Source organism: Pogona vitticeps, chromosome 1 (assembly GCF_051106095.1).
Source record: "Pogona vitticeps strain Pit_001003342236 chromosome 1, PviZW2.1, whole genome shotgun sequence".
NCBI classification, from domain to species: Eukaryota; Metazoa; Chordata; class Lepidosauria; order Squamata; family Agamidae; genus Pogona; species Pogona vitticeps.
In genome coordinates, this window is record NC_135783.1 from 35,653,950 (window position 1) to 35,680,978 (window position 27,029).

Sequence of the window (27,029 nt, forward strand, 5' to 3'; positions counted from 1 at the left end):
AGTAAGGTAATGTTGCCTTTTTGCTTTTCTCATTTTATAATATACAGGCTAAACCAAAACCAGAGGAAGACGTGAAACCTATGAAGGAGCCAGATATAAAGCCTCAGAAAGATACAGGATGCCAGATTTCTTAAGAGCCTGCTATAAAGGCTCAAAAAGACATGGGGTGCCAGATTTTTTTAAAACTCCATAAGTGCTTTGAACTACCCTTGTGAGCTGCGTTTTGTGAAATCTGGGGATTTATTGCTTGCCCCAATTGCTGATTCTTCTGGATTTCTTCATCCTTAAAAATAGAACACATTGCTTTTCAAGATATCTATCTTTGGCTCAGTTGTGTGGCTGCATTTCAAGAGAATCTTATCAGGAATGAAGAAATTGAAATGGACTGGAAAAAGTGTATGATCTCACTGTAGAAAGGGAACATTTAAATAAATAGGCACTTGATTATGGAACAAATGATAACAAATACAAGAGATAAGATGGAGGCAGTGCTGGAGAGAGGAAAAACACTGACCGAACAAGGGGAGTTCTGTGGAAACCTCTGTGTGAAAACAGGACTACAAACAGAAGAATGGATATTGTCCCAATTTAAGAGGAAGGGAATTGGGTCTGCAGTGGTATCAGACTAAAATGGTACAGTATAAGGTAGAGAAATGCAGTATAGCATCTTGCACACATTTTGCTTTAGCAGAGGTAAAATTGTTAGTGTCTTTCTGTTTAAAAGACTGCAAGATAAATACAAATAAATGAGGTTCTTTCAGGTCATGTTCAGTCCGAAAGTCCCTTGACAGATAAAATTGTTTTATGTCTTTGTGAAATGGAGACTCCCATACCATTCATTCAGAATGATTCAGCCTTTGTACCTAAGAGTTCATGCGAAGGAAAACTTGAGTAAAAGAACCATACAGCTCCTAACTGGACTTAGGGCCATTAATCACAGATAGGTATTAATGTCCTCTGTGGTATAAAGTTTTCTTATGTGAGAGGCTAAGAAATAGTGCCCTGTGGGGAGGAGTAAACAAAAAGCAAATAAAAAATTGTAAATAAATATATATATATATTGGAAGGGTTTAGCAGCAGGTTCCCCTAAAGAACAATGTAAAGAAGCCAGAGCTTGAGATCATCAGAGGATATTTGTTTTGTTTGTTTTCACATCTCTCAGCTAGCATGGCCACTGTGTATCCTATTTACTCTCTGTTCTATCTCTGAGAAGGATGTGGGAGAAATAATGGCATTCATTCCATACATTCTAGGTTTGTATTCATTGTTGTACCACAATTATAGTTAGAGGCTGAAAGAATTATACTCTCAATCAATGGAAATGTAGAAAACCAGAGTTGTCTGTTGGAGAGGTTGTGAAGGATGATAGGCCTACCACCCAAGGAGAGTGTGGTTATACTGAGGTCATTATAATGTCGAGGGTTGGGGATAAGCCAGCAAATTTCAGCAGATTAAAATGAATGTCAAAAACCAGAAATGTTGACTCCTGGAAGTACATATCTTGCTGCGTTACTGTTCATACTGTTTCAATTAGATTTGTTTTGTTTTGTTTTGTTTAGGATTTGAGAGACTCCTCAGAATTTTAAGGATTTTGTTTCACTATAATTACAGGAGGTTCTGTGTTATATGTATATATACTTTTTAAAGGATTTGTTCTTTGCAGTAAGAAATACCTCACAATTCAAATGTCTTAACACAAAGATTTTAAAAAATTGCAAGTTAATAGTACTTTCCATGGTAGTTTGTTAGCAAATATTAGATAGATAGATAGATAGATAGATAGATAGATAGATAGATAGATAGATAGATAGATAGATAGATAGATAGATAGATAGATAGATAGATAGATAGATAGATAGATAGATAGATAGATAGATAGATAGATAGATAGATAGATAGATAGATAGATAGATAGATAGATAGATCCATTCAATCAATCAATCAATCAATCAACAATCAAATTTAAGTAAGTCCTAGTTGAACACTGAAAAAGACAGTAAGAAAAATATCAAGTAAAATCTGGTTTTATAGAACTATAGTTTGAAAGTAGGATATTGTTTAATGAGAACTATAATATGTGCTTCAGATAAATAACACTCCAATTCCTGCATTTATAGAATGAATTTGTAAAAATTGATGACTTCTGTAAATTATTCCTGCTTGCTTGTCAGGCTTTATTTAGTAAATTTATCAACAAGGCTGGACTCACAAATGTTTACCAAGATCAAAACCATCTTGATCTCAGATCTTTAGTTATTAAAAGCTGATATGTGTCTATTGTCATAGTTCAGTTTTACTGCAATCAACCTTTAAAAATATCCAGCTGGTTTGGATGAGGTCTTGCTATGTCAAGCCAAATTCAGTAAAAGAACAGTGACAATATATTTACATATATAGAAGCCTGTATGGAAGCGATTTCTAGCAGGCTAGCCATAATAGTCTTCTGCAACAGAAACCACGGTGGCAGCACCTTAAAGGCTAACAAATTTCATTTGACATACATTTGTGAACTACAGTTTGTTACAGTTTGCAAAAACATAATGCCAAATAAAACATGTTTTGCCTTTCAGGTGCCACAAGACTCTTAAATAGTATTTACATAAAAGTGCTCAACTTAGAGAAATCCTATTGGTTATGTAGTAGTATGCTGGATGTTCAATTAACAACCAGCAGTGATCAGATAAACCCAGAATGCCTTCATAATCTTGAGAATATATAATAAAGAATTGTTGTTCCATTTTTATTAGAGGTTCTGGTTACTAACATCATATTACTGTATATCTTTTTACCCACTGAATCATTTGTGAATGAAATGTGCCAAAAAGAAACAATCTTTTCTTGGCAATGGAGATCATGAAGAAGGAGAAAGCATGGATGGAGATGCTTCACTGATCTTGAATAGGACATGCCTTTAATCCAGTGGTTCCCAACCTTGGGTCCCCAAATGTTTTTGGACTAAATGTCCCAGCAATCCTGGCCAGCACAGGTGATGGTGGAGACTTCTGGGAGTTGTAGTCCAAGAACCTCTGGGGACCCAAGGTTGGGAACCACTGCCTAATCTAACTCCCATAACCTCCTAGGTTTTCCATAATGTTGGTTCGAGAACCTTGGAGTTTTCCAGAAAAGTAACTCCTAACCTTTTGGTGGGGCTATTTATGCTCCCTTCTGTGTGTTGAACTGACAGTTGCAGAATCAACTGCTCTTTCCTGGAATGGGAGCTATCAATTGTGGAGAATGTTTGAAAATACATGAAAGGACCTAATTACTTTCGTTGCTCACTTATTCCTCTAAGCCTGTTAAGAATTAGTCTGGCCACATGCAGTCCTGATTCTGTCTTCAGTACTGGATGTTGCTTATACTGTATCACTTTTCTTCTACTATTTTCCCAACAATGCCAGCATTTTTCTTCTGCTGTTCTGCCTTCTTCCTTCTACAGTACATTCATTTTCTTTTCTCCTCTTTTTGGCTAGAATCTGTATTCTAAGTGAATGGTACTTATCCCCAACCACACATTCCAAACTAGTAAGATCTGTTGAATATATTTGCTAAATAATAACTGAGTTATGAGTTACAAGCCTCTAGTTCACAGGCTGTAGCTTTGAATAAATATGTGTATTTTCTCCAGCTTACTGCTTAGTGAAAAGCTACTGCTTCAGACTGGACCTTAATTAAACTACAAGAGGTTTTGTACAGTGTGCTCCTTTTCTGTATTGGTCACAGGTGAGGGATGTTGATGAACTTACGTTAAACATGTAACACTGGGGCCCTGCAGGTCTAAATATTCTCCTGATGATTCTAAAAGTCACTGTGATTGTTAAACATGACATATTTTTGTCTGTTGAGATCTAGCACAGATCTGAGATGAATAGATATTAGAGATTTGCTTAGTCTAATAAGGCAGAGACCTAGTCAGTAACTTGGGAGCTACATATCAAAATAAAAGAGCATTTTAAAGGTTTTCTAGCATGCACACACAACATAATGGATGTGACAATTTCACTAATTATCTTTATCATCTTAGAACGTTCTGTCTTGCCGTTCTTGATTACTTCATTCTGTACTGCCACCATCACCCCAGTTTCTGAAAATACTCCTTATGTAGTATCCTGGGCATTAGTAACATTTAAATTTTAATCATGTTTTCAGAATGCAGTTCATGGTCTTTGCATGTATAAAACTCTGTATTTTCCATATTCAGGTGGCTTATGAACCTTAAATATGACAATGTCACACAAGTTTTAAAAAGCCAACATTGGGCTTTTAACTTGATTTAGCAAAATTAGTCTTTTATCATTATTTTGACACCTACGGTAAATAATGCACTGAATATAATTTTAATGAGAATAATGCAAGATCTTTTACACTTGAGTTCACTGTGAGTACATGTGTAATCTATGTGCATGTCATTATTGGGTTTTTTTCATCATACAGTAAAAGGTTGGCTGCTTGTATCCATATATATTACAGTATAAATCTTTAGTATTCTAAGTAGTGATATTTATTTGGATACAGAAATATTTGCAATTCACTGAATAATGCCATATCCTGATAGTTCTAACATATCCAAGTCCAAATTTGATAGTTTTGAATATCTGTAATAATAGTTATTAATATTATTTATTAATATTTATTCCCATTTATTCCTATACAGTAGTTTAGAAAGCAAAAGGCTAGGTTTTTGCTTACTAGAAGAAGAAATGAAAGTAAAACTTGGTCTTTTGTTTTCTAGATGGGTTGTATATGTTGAACTGTACAAAATAATGATTGAGATAATGCAATTGAAGTAGCCCACTTCTGGTCAAAATAGTCTAATCATCAACATTTTAATTTGTTTTTAATTCTACCTGTATTTCATAGACATCTCTGATACAAATAAAGAAGAAAATATACTGATCTAAAGTCACTAGTCCCTTTCCGAAGTCACAATGGGCCTCTATAGACACTGGGGCCTGTCTGAATGTCAACTGGATGAACTAGGGCTGTTCTGTAATATTTTTCTGCCAGAAGCAGAAAAGGAAATGTCACTCACCTCCCCCATCAAGGTGCATAAGTGTTGAGAACTAGGAAAGTACCTACTAACACAAACTAGAAAATCCCGGAAGTACCTCTCCCCATGTGTCACTGTAAAAAATGCAGTTACCACAAATTGAATAGCAACTTACTGCCTTTTAATGACATCCAATATCTGCCAGGGTGGCTGCTTCATTTTGCTAAAACTGCAGAGATGGCTTAGCTTCTCGGATGCTGTTGATCAACTGGGAAGGTTTAGACCAGGGATTTGGGCACAATAGACAGTCTGAAAGAGCATGCACCCACATTCAGAGTTCATCTGTATGAGTGTTGCCCCTATGCCTCTCTTTTCTATCTCTGTTGAGTAGTGGGTGAATGACATGTGGCCGCATAAAATTCAAATGCAAACTCTAAATGTAGGAGGTTTTTAAAAACTGCTTTGAGGGCAATTTTGCCATGTTTTTGAGGGCCCTCTGCACCTCATTTAGGCACCCCCACCTCCAAGCTGTTTTTTTTAAAATGACCATTAGAGGTTGCAATAAGTCTTTTTCGGTTACCATATTTTTCCATGTATAAGACGCCCCTCCACTTTTCTAACTCAAAATTTCTTTATTTGCAAGAAAGTGGAGGGGGAAAGAAGGAATCACCAAAGTGCTTTGATGATTCCTGCTTTACCCCTCCACTTTTCCCCCCTTCACTTTCTTGCACTTTTTTGCAAAGAAAGTGCTTTACCCCTCCACTTTCTTGCAAAGAACTTTCACAAAAAAGTGGAGGGGGAAAGCAGGCATCATCAAAGCACTTTGATGATTTCTGCTTTCCCCCTCCACTTTCTTGCAAGGAAAGTGCTTTCCCCCCCCCTCCACATTCTTTGCAAAATGTTCTTTCCATGTATAAGATGACCCTCAATTTTTAATCTAAAGATTTTAGACGAAAGTATCTTATACACGGAAAAATATGGCAAAACCTAATCTTCTGTAAGAAATAAGGGACGTGGGGATTGTGAAAGCAAGTATGACTCTCCAAGGACTAGGTGTTTATGTGTTGGAAGCCGAGGAGGCTTCTGGCTCTAGAGATTGCCCATCCTCTGCTATAGAGCCTTTTAAAAAATGACTCACAATATGTAAACATCTAGTATATCTATAATTAGATAATAAATTTATAATAAGATAATAAATAAGATAATAAATTTACCATAATAAGATAATAAATTTACCATAAATTTCTTTGAACTATTTCATTTGTCTCAAAGTAAATCACTGCCCGTCTTTCTACAAAAATCCCATTTGAAATGCCTGGACATTTTTTCAGTACATTACAGTAAACAACAACTTCGTATTTTACCATTTTCATTTCCTTCAAGTAGCATATAATCCTGTACATATTGCCACTTGTACTGTTACAGATGGTATAAGGGAACATTATTAAAATATTATTAAAATCAGTGTTGCCTTGTCTGCTGTAACCTACTCTGATTTCTTGAGCTAGGACAAATTACAAATTAAACTGAGTTATTTCTGCATAAAATTATTTGTTACAGCACTTCTTTATGTCATCTACTGATAATCAGCAAAGGAAAGTCATGTTATGCTGTCAGGTTGCTTTCAATTTATGATGACAATTACCTCCAAAATGGTGCTTAGGTAGACAATCAGAAATATATGTAAAGTTGTCAGGAAATTACAATTATTCTTACACACTTAGCGAAATATGCGATTTTTAAAAAGCAGCAGGGAAATGGGTGAGATTAGCTCAAGTCTCAGCATTACACCCCCGTTCACAGTGACTAGCACTTTATGTAATAAGAAAACACTCTAGAAGCAGTTTAAGTAGAAAAAAGGCATTTTTACTTACCATTATGATTTGCAGTTACACTCAGAGGAATGAAAATGAAAAAATATGGAGTCTCACCCATGTGCTTGCTGCATGGTTGGAGGTCTGAGAAAGAAGAGAGGACTATCACTAGGACAAACAATGGAAATAAGCACAACAGGAAGCAGGTGTGTGAGCTTCCCTCAAATGCCAGAGGTGCGAAAAAACTTCATTAATAGGTTAGTGGCAAAGAACACTGTGAAGCTCTGTCCCATTGATACTCAGTGATATTGCAAGCAAGATTGTTATTATGTCAGCAAAAAACATGCTTATAACTCTTTAAATTATTCCAAATCTTGTTTTGTGTCATCAAGTTGTCTCCAACCTATGGCAATCTTATGAATGAGTGACCTCCAAAATGGCCCGTCCTCAAGAGGCCTTTCATGGAGTCAATTCATCTCATATTTGGTCTTCCTCTTTTCTTGCTGCCTTCAATTTTCCCAGCATTAATGTCTTCAAGCGAATCTTGCCTTCTCATAACATCCAAAGTAGGGCAGCCTCAATTTCATCATTTTTTGCTTCCAGAGAAAGTTCAGGCTTGATTTGATCTAGGACCCACTTGTTTGCATCCCAAGGTATCAGCATCATATTTTGAACAAATCATTTTTTTCCTCTCCGCTTTCTTCATTGTCCATGTTTGGGAATACAATAGTGTGAATGATCTTGGTCTCCATTGACACATCGTTACAATTGCTTATCTAATTCCTTCATTCTTACCCTTTCAAGTCTCAGCCTTCTTCTGATTTCTAGGCTACAGTCTGCATTTGGACTGATGACTGAGCTAAGGTTACAAAATATTTAACAATTTCAATTTCTTCATTTAAATTGTTAACAATTTTGCTTACCTATTATACATTTTATAAAAAGCTATCCAGTTAAAAAATAGATTGGTTTTCTGAAAACGGAGGATTGAATGAATACCTACTGTGAAACAAAATACAGAGTAACTAGAGATGAACACTTAACGTGGTTTGGCAGTGCAGGGCGGCAGATTGGGCTTGCTGGCGTTGCATGGGTGCCCTGGATTCTGCTCCATGTTTCCTTTCACAGGCACCCCATCAGAAGCTGTCACAGGCTTCTCTGCCCTTTCTCCTTCTCTTCATGGGCACCCATGGGAGGAGGTGGGTGTGGGAGGAGTCGGGGCATGGAAGCTGGGGCACCCATGCAACACCTGTGGGGCAGATCTACTGAACCGCATTGAACCACAGTACAGTAAGTACCCATCTTTAAGAGTAACCGTTCAGGTCTTTGCTGCTGGGGTCTGAATTACAGGTGCTTTATTGAGGTCCTGTAGGGTTTGTTCAGAAGACGCATTTGTCCTTGACTTAATCCTGCCTTAGCTACAAACTCCCAGGTGAATTGGGTGATTTCTCTCAGTAAAGGGGTGTGGCATCTGCCCAGGTCATGAATAGTAATAAGCTATTTGCATGTACCAATGAGAGTGCTGAAGAGGCGGAGTCACAAGACGTAAGAGTTTCTGCAGGAGGAGGAGTGGGGCTCGAGAGTTTTAGAGAGAGTTGAAGGTTGAGAGTGGATGAAGGAGAATGTTTAAGAGTTAACAATATCGCTTGTTCTGTCAACATCTGTAACAATAAACAATTTCCATTTGGTTCTTTTAAAATGACACATTGTTTGGACCTCTGTGATTAATAATAAACAATGTTGATGTAATCAACTGGTGGCAGCTGAAAGACATGTAGCTTGTGCCCTGTGTTTGGTGAAACAATCAAGGGACAGGTGGGAACCTGACAGGGTGCAAAGGCAATAAAGAGACGGAGCTATAATACAGAACCACATAAATTAGAACTATGTGGTTTTATGAAGCAATTTCTTAGAAAAAGATCTGAGGGCTTGTACAGATGAGCAGATATATGGCATGAATGAGCCTGGGTAAGTCCGGTTCATGCTGAAGGGAGGCTGGAGTTTATACACTATAAATGCCAGGTCCTTGAAAATGGCTTCTCTAGGCTTCCCAAGAAATAACGCTTTATAAATTACTTCCTTGTTGCAGCTTTGCTTTTGGTGTTTCTCACACCTCCAATTTTTAAAGCTAATAAAGATTTCCAGTCTGGGAACCTGTACCATGGAAATGACCTCTACACAAAAAGAGCTGGAGTGTTAAGCTATACCCTCCACAACAGAGGCCAGTTGCAGAGTAATTCAAGCCTCCCAAAATGTTTCATATCTGAAGAACGGAATTGTAATCAATCACCACTCACACTGAAATACATCTGTTAATCTTAAAGGAGACACAATACGTTTGTTTTTCCTTAAGCTTAAGAATCATTAAATACAAAATAAATACTCCCTTTGTGTAGTTGGTTTATGCCTTAGACATCACCCTATACAGTATGTAACAGAAAGGTCTGGATGCAAGCAATTGCCTCCTTTTAAAGTTCAATTCTGACAAGATGTTGAATGTAGCAAGTCCTGTCTTACTGATAAGAAGCGATTCTGAACACGTGGCCACTTTGCAATGCAGCCAACAGGTGGCACACCATCAAAATAGGTTGCAAACAAAATCTGTTTTTCCGCAAAGGTGTGGTGTTTGCTTTGGACTGGACAGGCCTGTTGGGAAAAAGTAAATATTATACCTTTGACTTTTAGCTCTGTTATATAGAAGAGATTGGTGATAGTAGTGATGATGGTAGTGGTGACATTCACCAAAAGGAGGTAATGAAACTGGCTCTTTAATGTGTTGATTAGAAAAAGAAAACGCAGATCTGGCAACCTCTCACTGTTACCAGTTTTACAAGTGGCCACTTTCTTCTCGTCTCTCCAGCTTCCACTGCTATCATTTCACCCTGGAGCATAACATAAAAAGGAAAAGAAAGAGCCCAGCCCACAATCCAAATATAGCCAGCTCGTTTTCAGAAAGCAATATCCTGAAATATTCTAGTTCTGCGTCTCCTGCCTGGCTTCTCAGCTTGAGCTGCCAGTGCTCCCCAAAGATCTACATGTGGGCCTTTGGTTAATGTGTTCTCCATTTTCCAGGTAAATACCTCAGCAGCGTTTTAATAAGATCTTATTTCTGTGATGGAAGCTAGCGAAGGAATTCTAAAGGTGAGTTACTGTTGTGTTTCTGAAAGCCCTTTAAGGAATTGCTTACGATCATAAATTCTTACATATACTGGGTGGAGAAAATCCTTTGAGCCTTTTGAAAGGTTTAAGCAGTGTTTGTAACTGTGGCTGGGGGGGGGGAGGCAGCTGTAAATAAAAATAAATGTCTTCTGCCTCAGGGTAGGTAAGATGTGTTTGACAAGGTATATCATTTTGTTGTAAAATAGAAGTTTAACTTATAAGGTGTATATTCTATTTTGAAGCACAAAGCTGTTCAAAATCTATGAATTTTCACCCTACTGTTCGCTGCAGCCATTGTCTTCGTTTTTTTTGTTGGTCAGCAATTCATCTGCTTAACAAATAATAATAATCATGTGCCATCAAATCAATTTTGACTTATGGTGACACTTTCCAGGGTTTTCTAAGTAGGGAGTACTCAGAAGTGGCTTACTATTTCTTTCTTCTGAAGGTGCCTTGAACTGTGCAGCTTGTCCAAGGCCACACAGGCTGGTTGTACTTAGAGGAGGCATAGCAGGGAATTGAACTCCCAATTTCTGGCTCTGCAGCCAGATCTTATTTTTTTTTATTTGATTGGTTAATTGATTTCTATCCCACCCATATAGACCAAAGGTCTACTCTGGGCGGTTTAGATACCTAAACCATTGAGCTATCCAGCCAGCATATCATTAGCCCTTCTTTAATCTAATTTGAGAATAGCAAGAAAGCGTGGCTGAATCTGTCCTTGTTACTCAGTCACCAGAGAAACCCAAGCCTGGTTGTACCAAGGGTTTTCTTTTTTGATCACTCTAATGTTGGAAGAGTTGTACATAGAGCTGGAAGTCTATACAATATAGAGTGGTTAGACTCAAGCTCCCATCATCCCTCCCTTTTGGCCATGCTGGCTAGGGTTTCTGGGAACTGCTATCCACCAGTACTTGGAGGACTATAAATTCCTTGCCCCCCCCCCAATATATGTGGCCATTGCTGTCCTCCCAGGTTTGACCTACGGAGATCTTTGACACTGTTAATCCATGAGCCTAGGAATGTCCTGCATCTAGTCTTCTGATTTTATTCATCCCACCCCCCGCAGAGTTTAAAAGTACTGATGCCCCATCTTCAGTTTGTGCAATAGAGGGGCTGAGGGAAAAGCATGCACTGCCATATATCTCCCCAGTTGTCATCAGTGAGTAACTGAAGTGTCAGGGCAGAACAGGGTTCACTTACCCAGATCTTGTGGGATGATGCAGAGGAAGTGGATAGCCAAGCTAAAACAGAACAACAACAAAAATATGATCACAGAGGTCAGTAGCATAAAGACAATGGTTGCTTCACATCAAGATGGTGGTAACTGGCTGATTTCTAAATGCTAAATTTATAACAGCCTTTAAGAGGTATATTCAACAGGTGGTATCCATGCACTTTTTATAAAAAACAAGGCTGATTTCCCTCTTATCTGATCTAGAGGTTTTGTTTTCAATTTAGGAAACATAATGATAAATTCAAAAGTCCAGTAAGTCTGATTAAGAAAAAACAAACCGAAAAAAGACAGAGGTAAAACCCCAGTGATGGTAATATATATGGGCATTTCCCCAAATGGTTTCAGTTGAGTGATTATCTCCTTTTGGATGAACAGGAGGAAGAAAATGATGGCAATAATCTGGGAGCTAAAACCTCAAAGGAACATAAAACGCCACGCAAGGTTATTTACTTTGCAAATGGTGAATCTATGGAAGAGTACAGTACAGAGGAAGAAGATGCTGAGGAGAACAAACCTGAGCCCCTTATTAACACTGTAAGATTGCTGTTATTTTTTAGAAGTTGCATGTCAGTTCCAAAACAGGTTAAAGCAGCTAACAAGTGTAGTAAAAATGTATTACAGGAAATGTTAAATTTGCCAAAAACACCACAAAAAGTTATTTTTCTTTCATGCTTCCCTACCCCACCCCAACCCATCCCACACCTTAACTTTTTTAACCATCTGGCCTGACAGCAAGTTCTGAAGCATGCATATTTTGCAAGTTAGGGTTGATCCTAAGAACAGTGTTGGCCTCTTAGGGCCAAAAAAAATGAGTGTAAAATCTCTGGGGTAAAGGTCATTCATTCCCTTCCATAGGTAAAGACAAGACTTTACTGTTTTCAAGTTGACCTTCCATTTTTGCAATACTGCATCCCCATCCCTCTTTCTTGAATACTGTAGGCAACCAGTATTTTCTCTGTTGATTTACAAATGGACGTGTTCTTTTCTGCTTTTGGCACATATACATTTTCTACTAACACTTGTTTTGCTAGTGCAATGGTTTGTAATGTTTAGTCAATTAAGGGGCATAGCAGTTTTCAGTCTGGATTTGGTGAGTAATGGGAAATGCATGAGTTAGCTGGCATTAAAGCCATAGACAGGAAATGGCTGAAGGCTGAGAAACAGTCATAAAGAACAGCGGCCTCCCTTTACTTGCCAGCTAGTAGGGTGGCTTGAACCCAACCCACTGCCCATGAGGAGGAGGCAGGCAGGCAGGCAGGTGGCTGCTCTGCTTTTCTGCTGAAGTGGAAGAGTAAAAGAGGCAGGAGCAGCTTCTGGGGCCTCCCAGCCATTTGCCTGTCTTCTTTCCCTCTGGGTAACATAGTAGGTTGGGAAGAGTTGAGCCAGCTAGACCCATCCTCAAAGAACAGAGGCAGCTTCCATTCACTCACTTGTGTTCACTCTTTGAGGGTGTAGTAGCTACCAAAAAAATTCACCGAGTAGACAAGGGGAGGCAGACACATTCTCTTTACAACCTAGAACTACAGCTGAAGAAAGAGAAGCCGGACAGTTATCATGTCCAGAATCTAGATCCTGAAGGAGAATAACTGCCTGTTGCACCCTCTAGAATGCCAGTGACCTACTAAATGAAAAAGGCCATGATTGATGATGGGACTGTATGTTGCATACTGATTTGAACCAACCTGAAGGGGGGCAATAACACTGGGGAAAGTTTGAAGGCAACAGCGGAATACTAAATATTAAATGAATTTATTCCGTAAAGGAAGACGTAGCCTTGCATTTAGGGACGTGGTGGCGCTGTGGGCTAAACCGCAGAAGCCTGTGCTGCAGGGTCAGAAGACCAGCAGTCGTAAGATCAAATCCACGCGATGGAGTGAGCACCCGTCACTTGTCCCAGCTCCCGCCAACCTAGCGGTTCAAAGGCATGCAAATGCGAGTAGATAAATAGGTACCACCTCGGTGGGAAGGTAACAGCGTTCCGTGTCTAAGTTGCACTGGCCATGTGACCACAGAAGATTGTCTTCGGACAAAACACTGGCTCTATGGCTTGGAAACGGGGATGAGCACCGCCCCCTAGAGTCGAACACGACTGACTAAAATGTCAAGGGGAACCTTTACCTTTTTTAGCCTTGCATTTACAGGAGATGAGCAGGGCTGCTGAGGAAAAGATATTTTGAAAGTCCTTCATTCATAAGACCAACGTAATTCAGAAGCAACTTTATGGCCATAACAATAACAACAGCAAAAATAGCATTCTTTAGCTGCAACTTTCTGGTTTGTATATAAATAGAACACTTTAATGTTACACCTGCAAGCTATGTGCCCAGATACAGTACTTAGAAGCCCTGAATCTGAGGCACCAGTTTCAGTACACCTTCATTCCATTTGCAAAGGGATTTGTTCCCTTCTGGCTCCTGAGCTCATTACTTGGAGAACTGTGCCCTCCAAAAAATTTTAAGATAACAGTATTTGCCATTCACAGTCTAGCGGTCGAAATAGTAAGAGAATTGTATGATGTAGTTGTAAAATACTGGAAGGAGATGATGAACTGATAAAGTTATGTCTTCTGCACCAAGAGTTCAGGATGCATTGTTCATATATGAGATGTGCCCCAATCCTGAACAGGACAGGAAAATAAGATAATGATCTCTGACAAAACCGGTGTATCCCTTTTCTGCTGTTTTGGTAGGAGAATGTTTCAGAAATATAGTGCAAGTCTATACATGTGTTAGAATGTTTTGAAAAATTAGGTTTCAACAGAGGCCACTCTTTTACTGCAACATTGATCTGCTTTCCTTCATTTTGAAATGGATGTTGACAAGCCCTCACTCAAGTACATGCTAATGCTGTTAATTGCGTAGTAGGAGCCACATATAAGTTCCTATATTCTTGATTTATTCGTATCAGAAAGTTGCACAATTTAAAATTATGGATGTATATGAAATACAGGCAAACGTTTAAAGCAATTTAAAATGTTAAAATAATTAGATTATTTTTGACCAGAGGCCGGGCTACTTCAATAACATTATCTTGGCCATTTACTATATTTTCTTTTGTGAACATGTAGGGCATAAACTACATGAACATAAAGGTGGCATTGATGGAATTTCTCCGCAGTCACATACAATTTGTCCTGTATCCAAGTAGTCTCATTCCTATATTGTCAGTGGTAAATTGTTGCCTTTATTTCACAGGCCAACCTTTCATGGGGTGGTTATCTGAGATTTTGGGCGCTTCGAATTGCAGCAACGAGTTTTTTTAGTAAGTTTGTGTTCATGTGCACTTCCTTCCTTCCTTCCTTCCTTCCTTCCTTCCTTCCTTCCTTCCTTCCTTCCTTCCTTCCTCTCTCTCTCTGCCCATAGTGTTCAGATTAGTAGCCCAAGATCTGATAATAACATCACTGGTTATTAGTGCAAAAGTCAGTGTTTCGAGTGTTTTCTTGAGTGTTTCTTTTTTCTTTTTGAGTATTTTTCTTGAGTGTTTTCTTCTCTAATCCTATTTATCTTTTTGGGAATTATCAGAGAATAAGATTCAGGTGATGTGGAAAATTCATGTGTTCCCATTGTCCAGTTATGACTACTGCATGCTCTGACGTTTCCCTCCCATCACTTATCCGAAGGGAACAACTGCTGTTTTTTTGTTTTTTCTTCAATATCTTTTACAGCTTGTGAATTTCTTGGTGGGAAGTTTGCCGCACTATTTGGGCTCACTCAAGCCAAATATCAATACGCAATAGATGAATACTACAGGACACAGAAAAAGGTTTGCTCATGTTATTTATTTATTTATTTATTTATTTATTTATTTATTTATTTATTTATTTATTTATTTATTTATTTATTTATATTTTATTATATTTTATTTTATTTATATCCCGCCTATCTAGTCGGGTGAGGACCACTCTAGAATGTTACATTTAAGGTTCACGTAACAATGTTCTCAATAGCTCAGGTCAAAATTGTTGTGAGGAGCAATTTCAGTAATGCCACTTCCATGACATTGTATTCTCAGACAAAATTCCAAGTTGTAAACAGCTGTAATTTCTGCCCCCACCAGTACCTTGTAATATGCCTTGAAAAGTTAGGTTTTTACAAGGCAAAAAGAAGTAGCAAGAGTTGCACTATTAAGGTATGGAAAGGTTCAGGAGGCAAGGAATTTTGGACAAAAGGGATGGGGAAGAAACATCACTCAGATTGAACCCTTAGAATTAAGTTCTGCTAAGTTTCACAGAACTTTTATTCCAACTCACTTTGGAGTCTCAGAAAACTTCTCACTAATTTCCAATAGCCACAGAAGCTTTGATTGTCTCATCCCAGCACACTCACCCACAGCAACTTATTCCACTCCCTTAATCAGGCTGTCCAGCCCAATCTTTTCCAGCACTCAGAACCAAATCTGCATCAGAGTCTGCGGTGCTCAGAAGGACAACTCAGGTGACTAACCAAAGCTTAAGCACAAGGACATTCCCTGTATTGGAGTAACTAATTGAGAAACAAATGGCTGGATGTTTCCATGTGTGGCAATGATGTTTAAGCAAAATCAAGAAAGAACAAAACAGCTTGTGGATTAGTTTTTCAAAGAGATGACGATCAAGGGGGTTCTAGCCACTAAGGTGCATGGAGTCTTAATCAATCCTCCATAAATGTAATGTAGTCATACTCTCATAATGACCAAAGAACATATAAACAACTCTGCTTTGTGCTTCAGCCATTATAAGAGTCTAATATGAAATACGGCCTACACAGCATAGTGGTCATAGTGCTAGACTGAGATGTGGAGGCTTCAGGTTCAAGTCCCTACTGAGTCACAAAATTCACTGGGTGACTCTTGGCCAATCACTGTCTCTCAGACTGGATAACCTTATTTTATCCTGGCTGTGAGGATAATATGCAGAGGAAGAGAACCCATATACACTACATGAATCTCACTGGAAGAAAGGTAGGGCGTAAATGTCACCAATAAATAAATGGCAAGTTTATTGGGAAATGTGATGGTTTTCTCCTGATACAGTTCATTGCAACAGCTACGGTACTTCCCCCTGCCACACCATTTCCTAGTATAACGGGCATCCTCAGTCTTTGATCTCTTGTTGGTGCTGGTGTTGCTGCTCAAGGTCACATAGAGTTTAAAGGTGATTTAGTTCTTCAGGGCTCCAACAGCCTGCCCATCAATGGTCTCTGACTGAAGTAATTGGCTTTTCCAGGAATTGGATAAATTAATTGCCACCCAGAGTTCAACACAGCTTGGCTATCTGGTGACATAACTCCCCAAAGACTGTCTGGAGGCTTCTGCAGTAACAAGTTTATAAATACTGATACAGCGACAAGGGAGATAAAAAGCACAGTCTGCCTTAAAACACAGACAAACACTACAACCTTTTAATATTTTGCCAGTCTTACCTGGAAACCAACTGCACAATTGTGCTTTATGGGCCAGAACGCTGGCCCTATTGAATGACTTCCTTGGAACAACTTATCCTCTCTTTCTCTGGCAACTTTCCAAAGAATTAAGAGCAAAATGACCTCACCTCATGGTTATTTAAATTGCTGCCACTGATTGCTGTTACATGGCTATTTTCTTGGAAGCTGTTGTTCAAAAGCTTGCCCTGGTGTTCTCTAGTGTGAAGCAGCTGAGCATGAAAAACATGCAGATGGAATGCAATCAATCTGAAGAGGGGAAATCTGTAAAGAGTCAAGAGAAACCTTTGGCCAAAACAAACAAACAAGCAAACAAACAAACAAAAATCATTCTCCTCTTCCGTTGTTGAGAACACTACAAATTACCCCACTCTTTTACAGGGGGAGGAGAATACTTTTTTGAGGTTCCTTGTCCGTGTGTGCAAGCACAAGCCAAGATTTACACCTCTAATTTATAGTATTATTTACTAAATATATATATTTTGGGGGGTGGAATATATTTCAGGAAAGTGAAAGTGATGAAGACGGAGAAGAGATGCCAGAAACAGAGGCAGCATTTCCACCAAATGAAAAAGAGCATTTACGGATGCAGAGCCTAAGATATGGCTCTATTCATTGCAGAGAGATGCCTGCATCTTCTCAGGAAACTACTGTTGTTAATGAACTCCAAAAAGATAGCCTGCCAGGTTTTAAATGAACTCTAGCCACTGGAAAACAAAGGCAGCATCGTGGAGTCACCCCGTCTGGCAAGTTCAAAATGTGTCCTAAAAAAGGACAAACTATTAGCCATGAAAGAAATGGCACGGAAAGAACTGGGGACAGACAAAATTACCTCTTCTGCTTTTTTAATTATCTTGGGAGTTTGTGAAGATATGGAGAATATAAATGTGAAATGGTTTCAATAAAAACATACATGCACCCAACCTCTATCACTGGAATGGGATGCTGAAGTTATTGATTCATATGAAGAGAATACAGTACATAGAATGATTTTCTTGGGATAGTCTCAGCACATTTCTCCACAAGATGGTGCTGCATAACAAGCTCCAAAGAGAGAGAGATTGTAAAAACTGAAGACAGCCACAGCTGATCCATGAGAGAAAATCCATACACTTATTAAAAATTATTATGTGCCATAGAATTGATTCTGACTTACTGCAATATCTCCTAGTTTTTCTGAGATATAAAATATCCAGAAGTGATCTACCAGTCCTTATTGCTTGAGGCACTCTGGGCTATGAACCTTGTTGCAGGAACGATAACCCACATCAGCCATACAGGCCCTAGGTTAGCAGGGCCCATTCCTGGGAATACCTGTCGGGATTTGCTTCTAGAATCCCTGAGCCATTTTTTAGCTAATACCTTTATCCACACCAACTGTATTATGATATTTAGGGAAGTATTACTCAAAAGATTTACATATATACAGCCACATGAAAATGATTTTGTCATCTAAAGACAGACTTTTCATGATGAGGGTTCCGTTCCCTCCAGCCACTAGGCAACACTACAGAAACTGGCTGCTAGATATTGAACCTATAGTCACTGTCGGGATTCTCTGCATTTATTTTCCCCCTGTCTTCCCTCAATATATGTTACAAATGCACACCTAACATTCTGGCTAATATTTCCTGTGTCTGGTGAAGCTGTCAGTCACAAAAGCTTATGCTATACCGAATCTGCTATTCTTTGAGGTCCTACAGGAATCTTTGGTGCTACAGGCTACACAGGTCCCCTTCTGTAAATGATCAAACCCGTAAGAGCTCTGCCAGAAGGGAAACAGGAAAGTGCAAGCATATTGCAGAGGTCTGTGGGGAAAAATGTGGTCGCCATGGTGAATGTCATAGGGACTCCAAGGTTACAGGGGATTGGGAGCTCCATAAGTATAAATCCTCTTTGTTCAAAATAGACAAGCATGTGAGCCAGCAACTGACAGGTTATCAATTCTCTGTGAGAATTAAATTTGTTACCCAGAACAAGAGAGTGAAGGCTAATATTTTTACCAGTGTCAAGGATGAACAGAGAAGTATTCTTATCATCTCATTCAACTCTTTTCCATTCACATCAGAGTACAGAAACAACTTGGCACCCATGGAAAGAAGACAGTTTTATCTGGACCATGATAAGAGCTCTATGTCAAGGGTACCCTTTCACATTTCAAAAATGATAACAATTTTTTCTTAGTCTAAGAACACATTCTTCAATGCATCTAAGATGTAAGGGTTTTCCAGAGTGTTGGCTGAGATTCTGTTCAATCTTGTCTATGTCTCTCTTTTATAATGCTTTTTTTGTAGTTTAGTCGTTTAGTCGTGTCCGACTCTTCGTGACCCCATGGGCCAGAGCATGCCAGGCCCTAGTTACTCACAATTACAGGCCAGAATCCTATTGTAAAATATTCTTGTCAGAGTGTTGATTTTTGACCAAAAACTTCTAGCTACACAGCAGATAGTGCAAGCAGGGATAAAAGGCAAAAATTCTACATACAATTGCGTGGGCTAAAATCTAATTGAACCGGGTGGAAATTTCTGAGGAGACAGGCATAGGATTGTAGTATATGAATTTAGCTCCTCCTGTGCTGAATCCCAATTGTCATATTCAGTGGACTAACTACAGTGGACCCTTGACTTACAGACGGCTTGACTTACAGACTTTTTGAGTTACAGACTTCTCTGGCCGCAAAATTTAGGTTTGACTTGCAGACTGAGATTTGACTTACAGACCAGAAAAAAAACAAAATGGAACAAAAACGGCCTGTTACGCGATTAATCGGTTTTCAATGCACTGTAGCTCAATGGAGACTTGACTTACAGACTTTTTGACTTGAGAGCCGCCTTCCAATACGGATTAAGTTCTCAAGTCAAGACCCCACTGTAACATTTATTTGGCTTATTGATTTTGATGGACCTACTCTAAGTATGACTAAATCTGAATCCAGCCCATTGGAAGCAATGGGACAAGTTATAAGCATCATGTCCTACTACTTTCAATCAAGCTTATATTCAACATAGCAACCCAATGTGTTTGTGTGCTTGTACATGCCTATGTTCCTGCTATATTCTTTCCTCTTAGCACATAATCCTTCTAGCATTTCAGTGGATGAAAATTAGAGCTGAATATTCAGGGAGGGCAAGTGTTTGGATTACAGATATTGGTACTCTTAAGCCTCCACCTCCCTAGACAGCATAGGCAATGGTAAGGAATGGTAGGTTGTGGCCCCGAAACATTTAGTGGTCTACATTTGCCCACCTCTAGGTCCAGTGCTCAGAATAGTCAAGTTTTAAAATAAACATATTTAAAAACTGCCTCACAATGACAGCTGCTCCATTATAATTTGGTGCCTCTGAAACAGAACAAAATCGTACCCACTTCCAACGTTTCAGGTACAGAAGCGAAACTGACTAGCAATTGAACATTGCATTACAAATGTAAATACGATAGTACCCCACCATATCTCAGGGAGTAACTAGTTTCTTTCATCCTGCTAGTTCTTTCCTCCAAATGATGGGAATAATCAGCAAAGGGCTTGGATAGAACAGTTGGAAGGCTACCACTGCTACTTTTCGGCAACTGCCAATTGGAATTAGTGGTCTCACTCTGCCTAATGGCTGTGCTGGCTCTTACTTTCATTAATCAGAGACCAGACACCATATTTTTTTATGCATACAATAAACGAACATTGAAGGCATTCAAGATAAACTTAGACAACCACCTGGCAGATATCTTTTGAGCTGTATTCCTGCATTGAGCAGGAGGTTGGACTTTATTCCTTATAGGGCCCTTCCAACTTCACTATTCTATGATTCTACAAGCACATATATATAGCCTATGGAGAGCAAACTCCCATAAGCATTCTCCTTTCCGTTACATACAAAAGAAAATTCTTTCTTAAGGTGATGTCTGTTATAACACCTGTGTTTATAATAAAAACTAGGTTCGATCCAGACTTAATCACACTTTGAGCAGACCCGTTGATTTCATTGAGAAAGTGGGTAATAACTAACCTAAGCCCCAGGGATTCCAATGGGTCCACCCTAAACATGACTACGAAGCCAACCTATTATTTATATCCTTATGCAAATGTACAGAAATGTAATTGATCAATTAGTCAGCTAAAACTTCTGTATGATTACTTGATTTCCATTTCTTTAATCAGAGAAGTGCATTTTGTTTAATAAATATAGATTTTTGCAGACCAAGAGAGAGTCTGCTAACAATCAGACAACTGGAAGGGATGGAAACAACTGGATTTACCCTAACTCACAAAAAATTGTTTCGAAAATTATCTCAGTATGGAGATATATTGTAAAATATACTTGCGCTGCACCTGCAAAGCACTCCTATGGTTCCGGAAGAGGAGGAAATGTTAGATTTCCCTTCTGATCTCAGGAAGCAGTGGACTTCATATCCTCCTGCTTCCGGTTCCCACAGAAAGATGCCCTTCTTTCACACAGAGAGTTAGACATTTCAAATTTGTGGTAATATTCCTTTTGCTATGCTATAGAAGGACAGAAATTCACAGAGGAGAACAGCTACAAGTTCCTGAATCCATCCCTTTCTCATTAATTGGTACTTACAATAACTCACTCTTAAGACATTTGTAGGAGAATGAATAAAAAATGTAACTGCTTACACTAATGAACAGATCAACAGCAAACAAACAACTGACACCACTTGACTAAACAGAGGGAAAGAAAAACTCAGCAGAAAGGCAGGGTTCTCTTTGAAATCAAAGGTTGAAAGGAAGGGTGGATAGAGAATTACCCCAGACCACAAAAGTCCCTCCCAGTCACACAAACTATAGCAGCATGCGAGGTTGCAAATAAAACTCCAGCAGAGAGGACAGGAGGCAGGGCATGAGCTGAGTATGGAAGGTTTTGATTCTATAAGATTAAATCCATCCCAGTCTCTGACTACTCTATTCCATGGGATGAAAGTTATGCTATATGTATAATCTAAACAATTTCCCTCCACTTGTTTGAAAGGGGAAGTTTATTTAAAAAAACAAACAAACCACACAATCCTACCAGCCCTCGGGTTAAAAGTATGTCACTCTTCCCTTTTTTCCACCATGCAGAGCGATAGGGCTGTCATCTTAGTAAAGCGTAGAAGTCATTTTATCAAGGACTTTGAAGAATTTCAATGAAACGGGGGACAAGAATTCTTCTGCCAGAGATTTCCTCTAGAGCTCAGATTCATAACATGTTTGAACAAGGCTTTGACAATGATGGGAGTGGGGAGATTGGAAGTGATTCATCTGAACCTTGCTCCCTGAGTTGGACCTCTGCTAGCTGCCTGCCTGTTTGCATGGAAGTAAAGCACAACAGGCAGGCCCTCTGAGAGTTCCGCTGAGCACCTGGGCCATTTCACTTTTAAAGGCACATTCTTTCCTGTAAATATTGATACATGTACCCTCTGCCCTTTTTTTAAAGCAAAGAGATTGGCATTTCTGGAAGACTCTCATGAGCACAAATTTGCATGTAAACAAGAAGCACAGCGATCACACATCTTATTTGAAAAGAAAACTTTTTACTGTTAAAAAAGGCAAAACATTTGGCCTCTCTCAGTAGCTGCTGTAGCTGAAGAGCTTGGAGGGAAAAGGTTCGGGGGGGGGGACTGTAAAAATGGATGGGAAGCATTTGAAGCCCATGGGCTGTGTATTGCCCACCCACCATGTAGACTGAAGCATCCCCATTAAAAAGCAATGGGGATTTGTGAACATGGTGCCAGTTAAGACAATATTGGATGATCATCAAGAATAAACAGATGGCTTTATTTAGAATTCTACACACACCAGCTAGGTTGGCTGGGAGGCATTCTCAGAACTGGCGTACTACATATGTGGAAGGGCTACACCGGTGAAAGTGGAGTTAAATAAAGGCTAGCAATAATATACAATATTAAAGGCACAGCACTTTAATGAAAAAGAATTCAGAATAAGGAAAAAAGTAGTATGAAATGGTTGTTGTGGGTTTTTCGGGATCTTTGGCCATGTTCTGAAGGTTGTTCTTCCTAACGTTTTGCCAGTCTCTGTGGCCACCATCTTCAGAGGACGGCACTCTGTGCTCTGGTGTAGTTTGCTTGGGAGTGGAGTATTTATGGCTGTGAGATAGGCTTTTGTCCTTTTTCAGGAGATGGGTGATTAGTGTGTCTTGTTGTGGGTGTATTGCTGTGATAAGGAAGAGAGATTATCTGTCACTGTGATTGATGGGTGTAATTAGCTGGTCTTTTGTGTGTAGTGATCCCCAGTCCTTGTGGCTGGGTAGAGTTCGTTGACCTTTTGCACGCTGTATTTTTGAGAGCTGAGAGCCAAGTTTTGTTGAGTTTCAAACTTTCATCTTTTTTGTTGGTTTTGCTGGTGCTTGTGGATTTCAATGGCTTCCCTGTGCAGTCTGACGTAATGATTGCTGGTGTTGTCCAGTATTTCAGTATTTTGAAATAGAATCCCATGTCCAGCTTGTTTTAGGGCATGTTCAGCTACTGCAGATTTTTCTTTTCTTTTATTATTATTATTAATTTATTTAATTTATATGCCGCACACACTACCCAAAGGTCTCTGGGCGGCTGGTTGTTTTAGTCTGTAGTGTCTCTCATGTTCTTTGATTTTGTTGTGGATGCTTCATTTTGTGGTTCCAATATATATATGGCCACAACAGCAAGCATCCGGTATACTCCTGCAGTGGTGGGGGGGTCTCAACAAAACTTGGCTCCCAGCTCTGAAAAATACAGCGTGCGAAAGGTCAACGAACTCTACCCAACCACAAGGACCAGGGATCACTACACACAAAAGACCAGCTAATTACACCCATTAATCACAGTGACAGATAATCTCTCCTCTTATCACAACAATACACCCACAAGACACACTAATCACCCATCTCCTGAAAAGGATAAAATCCTATCTCACAGCCATAAATACTCCACTCCCAAGCAAACTACACTAGAGCATAGAGTGCTGTCCTCTGAAGATGCTGGCCACAGAGAGTGGCGAAACGTCAGGAAGAACAACCTTCAGAACATGGCCAAATAGCCCGAAAAACCCACAAAAACTATTACAAATTTACCTCGCAGATAGAACCTTCTATTTTTTTCCTACTAGTATAAAATGTCAAGTCCTGATAGTATTTTATTCTCAGAACCCGCCACTGCTTCAGACTTACAGTGCTTCTGTACAGTTCTAGATAAGTATGTGTAGGATTGCAGCCTGAATTTCTATTTGTCCATTGTACTGTATATTGAACCAGCAGTAAGTGGGAAAGCCACCCTCACTTTAATAGGCCATTGATCTGGCAGATCATTGGAGCTATGAAGTTTTAAAGCACCTTTTCACATTTCGTTTTGAAAGCATATATACACACATGCACAAATACGCAACAAATGATGGTTTGTGTTTGGAGGGGCTTGAGGAAGAGATGGCTTGCAATATGGAATGTTATAAAGTGAGAGTGGAAATTGGAAGTGTATTTAAAAAGGATGATATGCACATGCTTGTGGGAAAGGGTAGCAAGCACTCTGTACTGGCATGTACCACAGTCCCAGATGGCTCCTCTGCTCTCTCACTCAGCTACTGTTCTCACCTGCTTGCTAATTCTCTCTCTATGGGAAATGTAACAGGAGGAACTGAGCTTCGTCGGCCATTCATAAGATGCAAAAGGGGTCAGCTAAGTCCATCTTTCGCCCAGGAGCATGGTGGAAGAGCTGGACAAGAAGGAGATCCCCCTTGGAAGGGCAGCCATCACACTCACGGGGCAGTGTAAGAAACATGTTAGGTGCTCCCGGTCCCCACCTTGACCCCCAAAGGCTGAGGGATAATGTGGATGGAGGAAAGAGCAGGATGGCTGCTCCTTCAATGCCCGACTTTCGATGCTGCACGGGCGGGATCGGGGCCCAAGTTGGGGGGACGGAGTGAGCAGGCAGGCCACCCTACTATGCCTCGTGTGGGCCCATTTCCCTGGTGAAGAATACTGAGAGTCGGCGGGAAACGTGCCAGCAGCCACTCCCTTCTGTTGCTTCTTGAAGTCTCCCCCCCCCCAAATAAAAATAAATAAATAAAAACAGCAGGCGAAGGAAGAGAGTGCGGGGCTTGTGTGTCCTAATTGGGAAACCCATCTCTCCCCGCTTCTTTTCCACCCTCTGCTGAAGGGACGGAAGAACCGGGGCAGGGCTCGCCAGATCCAGCCTGTTTCCCCTTTGGGTCGCCTCTCCTCCCGGCCGCAGGCTGCAAGCGGGGCTCTCTTTCCTCCTCCAAAGACGCGTTTTAAGGGCGCGGGTAGGTGGACCGGCCTCCCTCCGCCCCCGCATCTCCCTCCCGCAAAAGCCCAGCGCCCACCCACCCCCTCCACGAACACAACACTCCCCCTTCACCCACGGCGGCTCCTCTGGAGCCTCCGCGACGGGCGCCTTTCTCTCCCTCTCCCCCTCGCCCCGCCGCTCGCCTGCCCGCCCGCCCCCCGTGGAAACCCTCCGCCCGCGAAAGCCCTTCCGCAAACAGAAAGCAGCATTCTGGGAGATTCCATTTTCCCTGGAAGTGGGAGGGAAGGACCGGAGGCAGCCGGAGAGGGAGGGAGAGCGGAAAGGCCGCGGCTTTGCCTGCGCGAGGAAACCGAAGCGAGCAAGGTAAAAACAACCACGCAGGGCTAATATAGGGGGATGACACTCCGGAGCGGCGATCCGATCCCGGATACATCCTTCTTCGCCTCTCCCTCAGCTTCCATGTAGGCTGTTCCGCCGGTTGCGCGCGGCGTGGGGGGGGAGTAGGAGAGAGACGAGTGATACTTTACCCCGGAACGAGTCCCGAACCCGAAGCGCCCGGAGCTCCTGAATGGAGCGTGTAAAGCCCAGACGCGGATCTGACTGCGAGTCGGGTTTGCTCTTGGGAGGCGCCGTTGATCCCTACCGCGTATGTTGGCGAATCTGGGGCTGACGGCGCCCCGAAAACATCTGCGCTCCTTTCTCACATTTTCTCAAAACCCGTCTTTCCTGCAGCCAGTCGTTTTCTGTTTATGGGGCACCATCCTCTCTCTTTTTTTTATGAAAAAAGAGAGAGTTTTTAGTTATTTCTAAGCACTTTTCTGATGTGGGTTAGTTTGAGGACTTCCAAGCGCTGCAGAGGGCAACAGGGACAGAAACTGAGGTTAGCAGACGAGGTAAGTGATGCAGGCTTCTCAGCCGATTGTCTGAACTGCTGTTATCTTGAACGGGTGAAAGGCTTCCTCGCCCCCGAATGTGCCCGGGAACCTAGGTCGACGTGACTCTCTTGAGCGGTGGGTCGCTTTTCCCTGCGGCTTAAATTGGGATAAACGTGGTAATAATTTTCGGTAACGCTAGATTGGGTTAATGGCACGCGTGATTAGCAGGAATAGTTTTGTGAATAGGCAGTCTTGATAGTGTAACTGTTACTGCCTCGGTTTTCTGCCTTTCCGTTGTCTCAGAATCCATTGATCTCGCTCATTAATTCCACACACGGAAGCACCTAACCATATAGATTTATATATAATAGTATTTATATATTTATAATTACGCTTTATATATACAATTGTTTGTATGTGTGCGTGTGTAGAGAAAGTTATGTACTTATATATCTAGATAGATATATGTGTAAATATACAGATATAAATGGTAATTTAGGATAAATGCATGCATATGATGATCTTGTTGTTACGTATCATCAAGTTCTTTCCAAATTATGGTGACACTGTGGATTACTGAGCTGGCTGGAGAGCTCAATGAGGTGTCTGGCTATATGGTGCCAGAGGTTGGCAATTCTCTTCTGCGCTGTGCATCCAAGAAGAGCTAGCCTGTGTGGCCTTGGGCAAACTGCATGGTCCTAGGATCCCCCTGTGACGACGGGAATAGTAAACCACTTGGGCACTCTCTACCTGGAAATAGCTGAAAAGGGTTGATGAACCTGAACTGTTTTTGTTGAATATAATACCAGATTTGATAGAAAAAGAAAAAAGATATTTGATCATACATGTAACTACAGCAACAAGAATTTTATATGCAATATACTGGGGAAAAGAGGAGACTCCAACAATCCAGGAGGTAATAGAATTATTTTTGAAGCAGCAGAGGTGGATATTTTAATTGAAGTATTAAAAGATAAAGAAATTGTTGAGGCTAGAAAAAAATGGGAACATTTGTATAATTGGACGAAAGATGAGAACATGAATGGGTTAAAATTATAAGAAAGAAGATATATAATTGTAGAGTTTAAAGGGTTAGAAAAAAAATGGCAAGATAAGTGTGAAGTAAGCTTAGTAAGAAAACATATTGACAAAAGTAATAATGATATACAGTGGTGCCTCGCATAGCGAGGTTAATCCGTTCCGGATTAACCTTCGCTATAGCGAAACATCGCTGAACGGGGCAGGAAAAGCCATTGGAACACATTAAACAGTGTTTAATGCGTTCCAATC

At 40.3% G+C, this 27,029-nt stretch overlaps 3 protein-coding genes and 2 long non-coding RNA genes across 25 annotated transcripts in view; 3 read left to right on the forward strand and 2 right to left on the reverse strand.

Moving 5' to 3' along the window:
- Positions 1-4,893, forward strand: part of BROX (BRO1 domain and CAAX motif containing) — a 35,591-nt gene extending 30,698 nt beyond the window's left edge. For all 16 annotated transcript variants that reach the window (XM_078382978.1, XM_078382982.1, XM_078382980.1 and 13 more), the window contains one exon: positions 48-4,893. In XM_078382978.1, the coding sequence (XP_078239104.1) occupies positions 48-134 (87 nt within the window). In that variant the 3' untranslated portion in view covers positions 135-4,893. The remainder of the gene's footprint in view (positions 1-47) is intronic.
- LOC144585798 (uncharacterized) overlaps positions 1-27,029 on the reverse strand; it is a 338,116-nt gene that overhangs the window by 105,267 nt on the left and 205,820 nt on the right. The gene's annotated exons all lie outside the window — the stretch shown is intronic.
- On the reverse strand, positions 3,460-25,507 carry LOC144585796 (uncharacterized). 2 transcript variants are annotated; one of them, XR_013540355.1, is made up of 3 exons: positions 25,392-25,507; positions 11,164-11,204; positions 3,460-6,945 (listed from the first exon to the last, which is right to left on the reverse strand). It is a non-coding gene; the product is annotated as an uncharacterized LOC144585796 (long non-coding RNA). The 2 variants fall into 2 exon arrangements; XR_013540356.1 differs by lacking the exon at positions 25,392-25,507 and adding an exon at positions 16,725-17,023.
- The window catches only part of FAM177B (family with sequence similarity 177 member B), a 54,013-nt gene continuing 36,018 nt past the window's right edge, over positions 9,035-27,029 (forward strand). For 2 of the 4 annotated variants that reach the window (XM_072990766.2, XM_072990770.2), the window contains exons 1-4: positions 9,473-9,942; positions 11,573-11,731; positions 14,392-14,458; positions 14,862-14,959. In XM_072990766.2, the coding sequence (XP_072846867.2) occupies positions 9,916-9,942; positions 11,573-11,731; positions 14,392-14,458; positions 14,862-14,959 (351 nt within the window). In that variant the 5' untranslated portion in view covers positions 9,473-9,915. The other 2 variants (XM_072990761.2, XM_020786633.3) reach the window with 2 other exon arrangements.
- Positions 25,077-27,029, forward strand: part of DISP1 (dispatched RND transporter family member 1) — a 116,731-nt gene continuing 114,778 nt past the window's right edge. Inside the window, exon 1 of one of the 2 annotated variants that reach the window (XM_020786621.3) lies at positions 25,077-25,227. Coding sequence is in view for 1 of the 2 variants with exons in the window: in XM_020786619.3 (XP_020642278.3) it covers positions 25,686-25,757 (72 nt within the window). In the remaining variant the exon portion in view is untranslated. Of the gene's footprint in view, positions 25,228-25,369; positions 25,758-27,029 lie in introns of those variants that run through there. The other variant, XM_020786619.3, reaches the window with a different exon arrangement.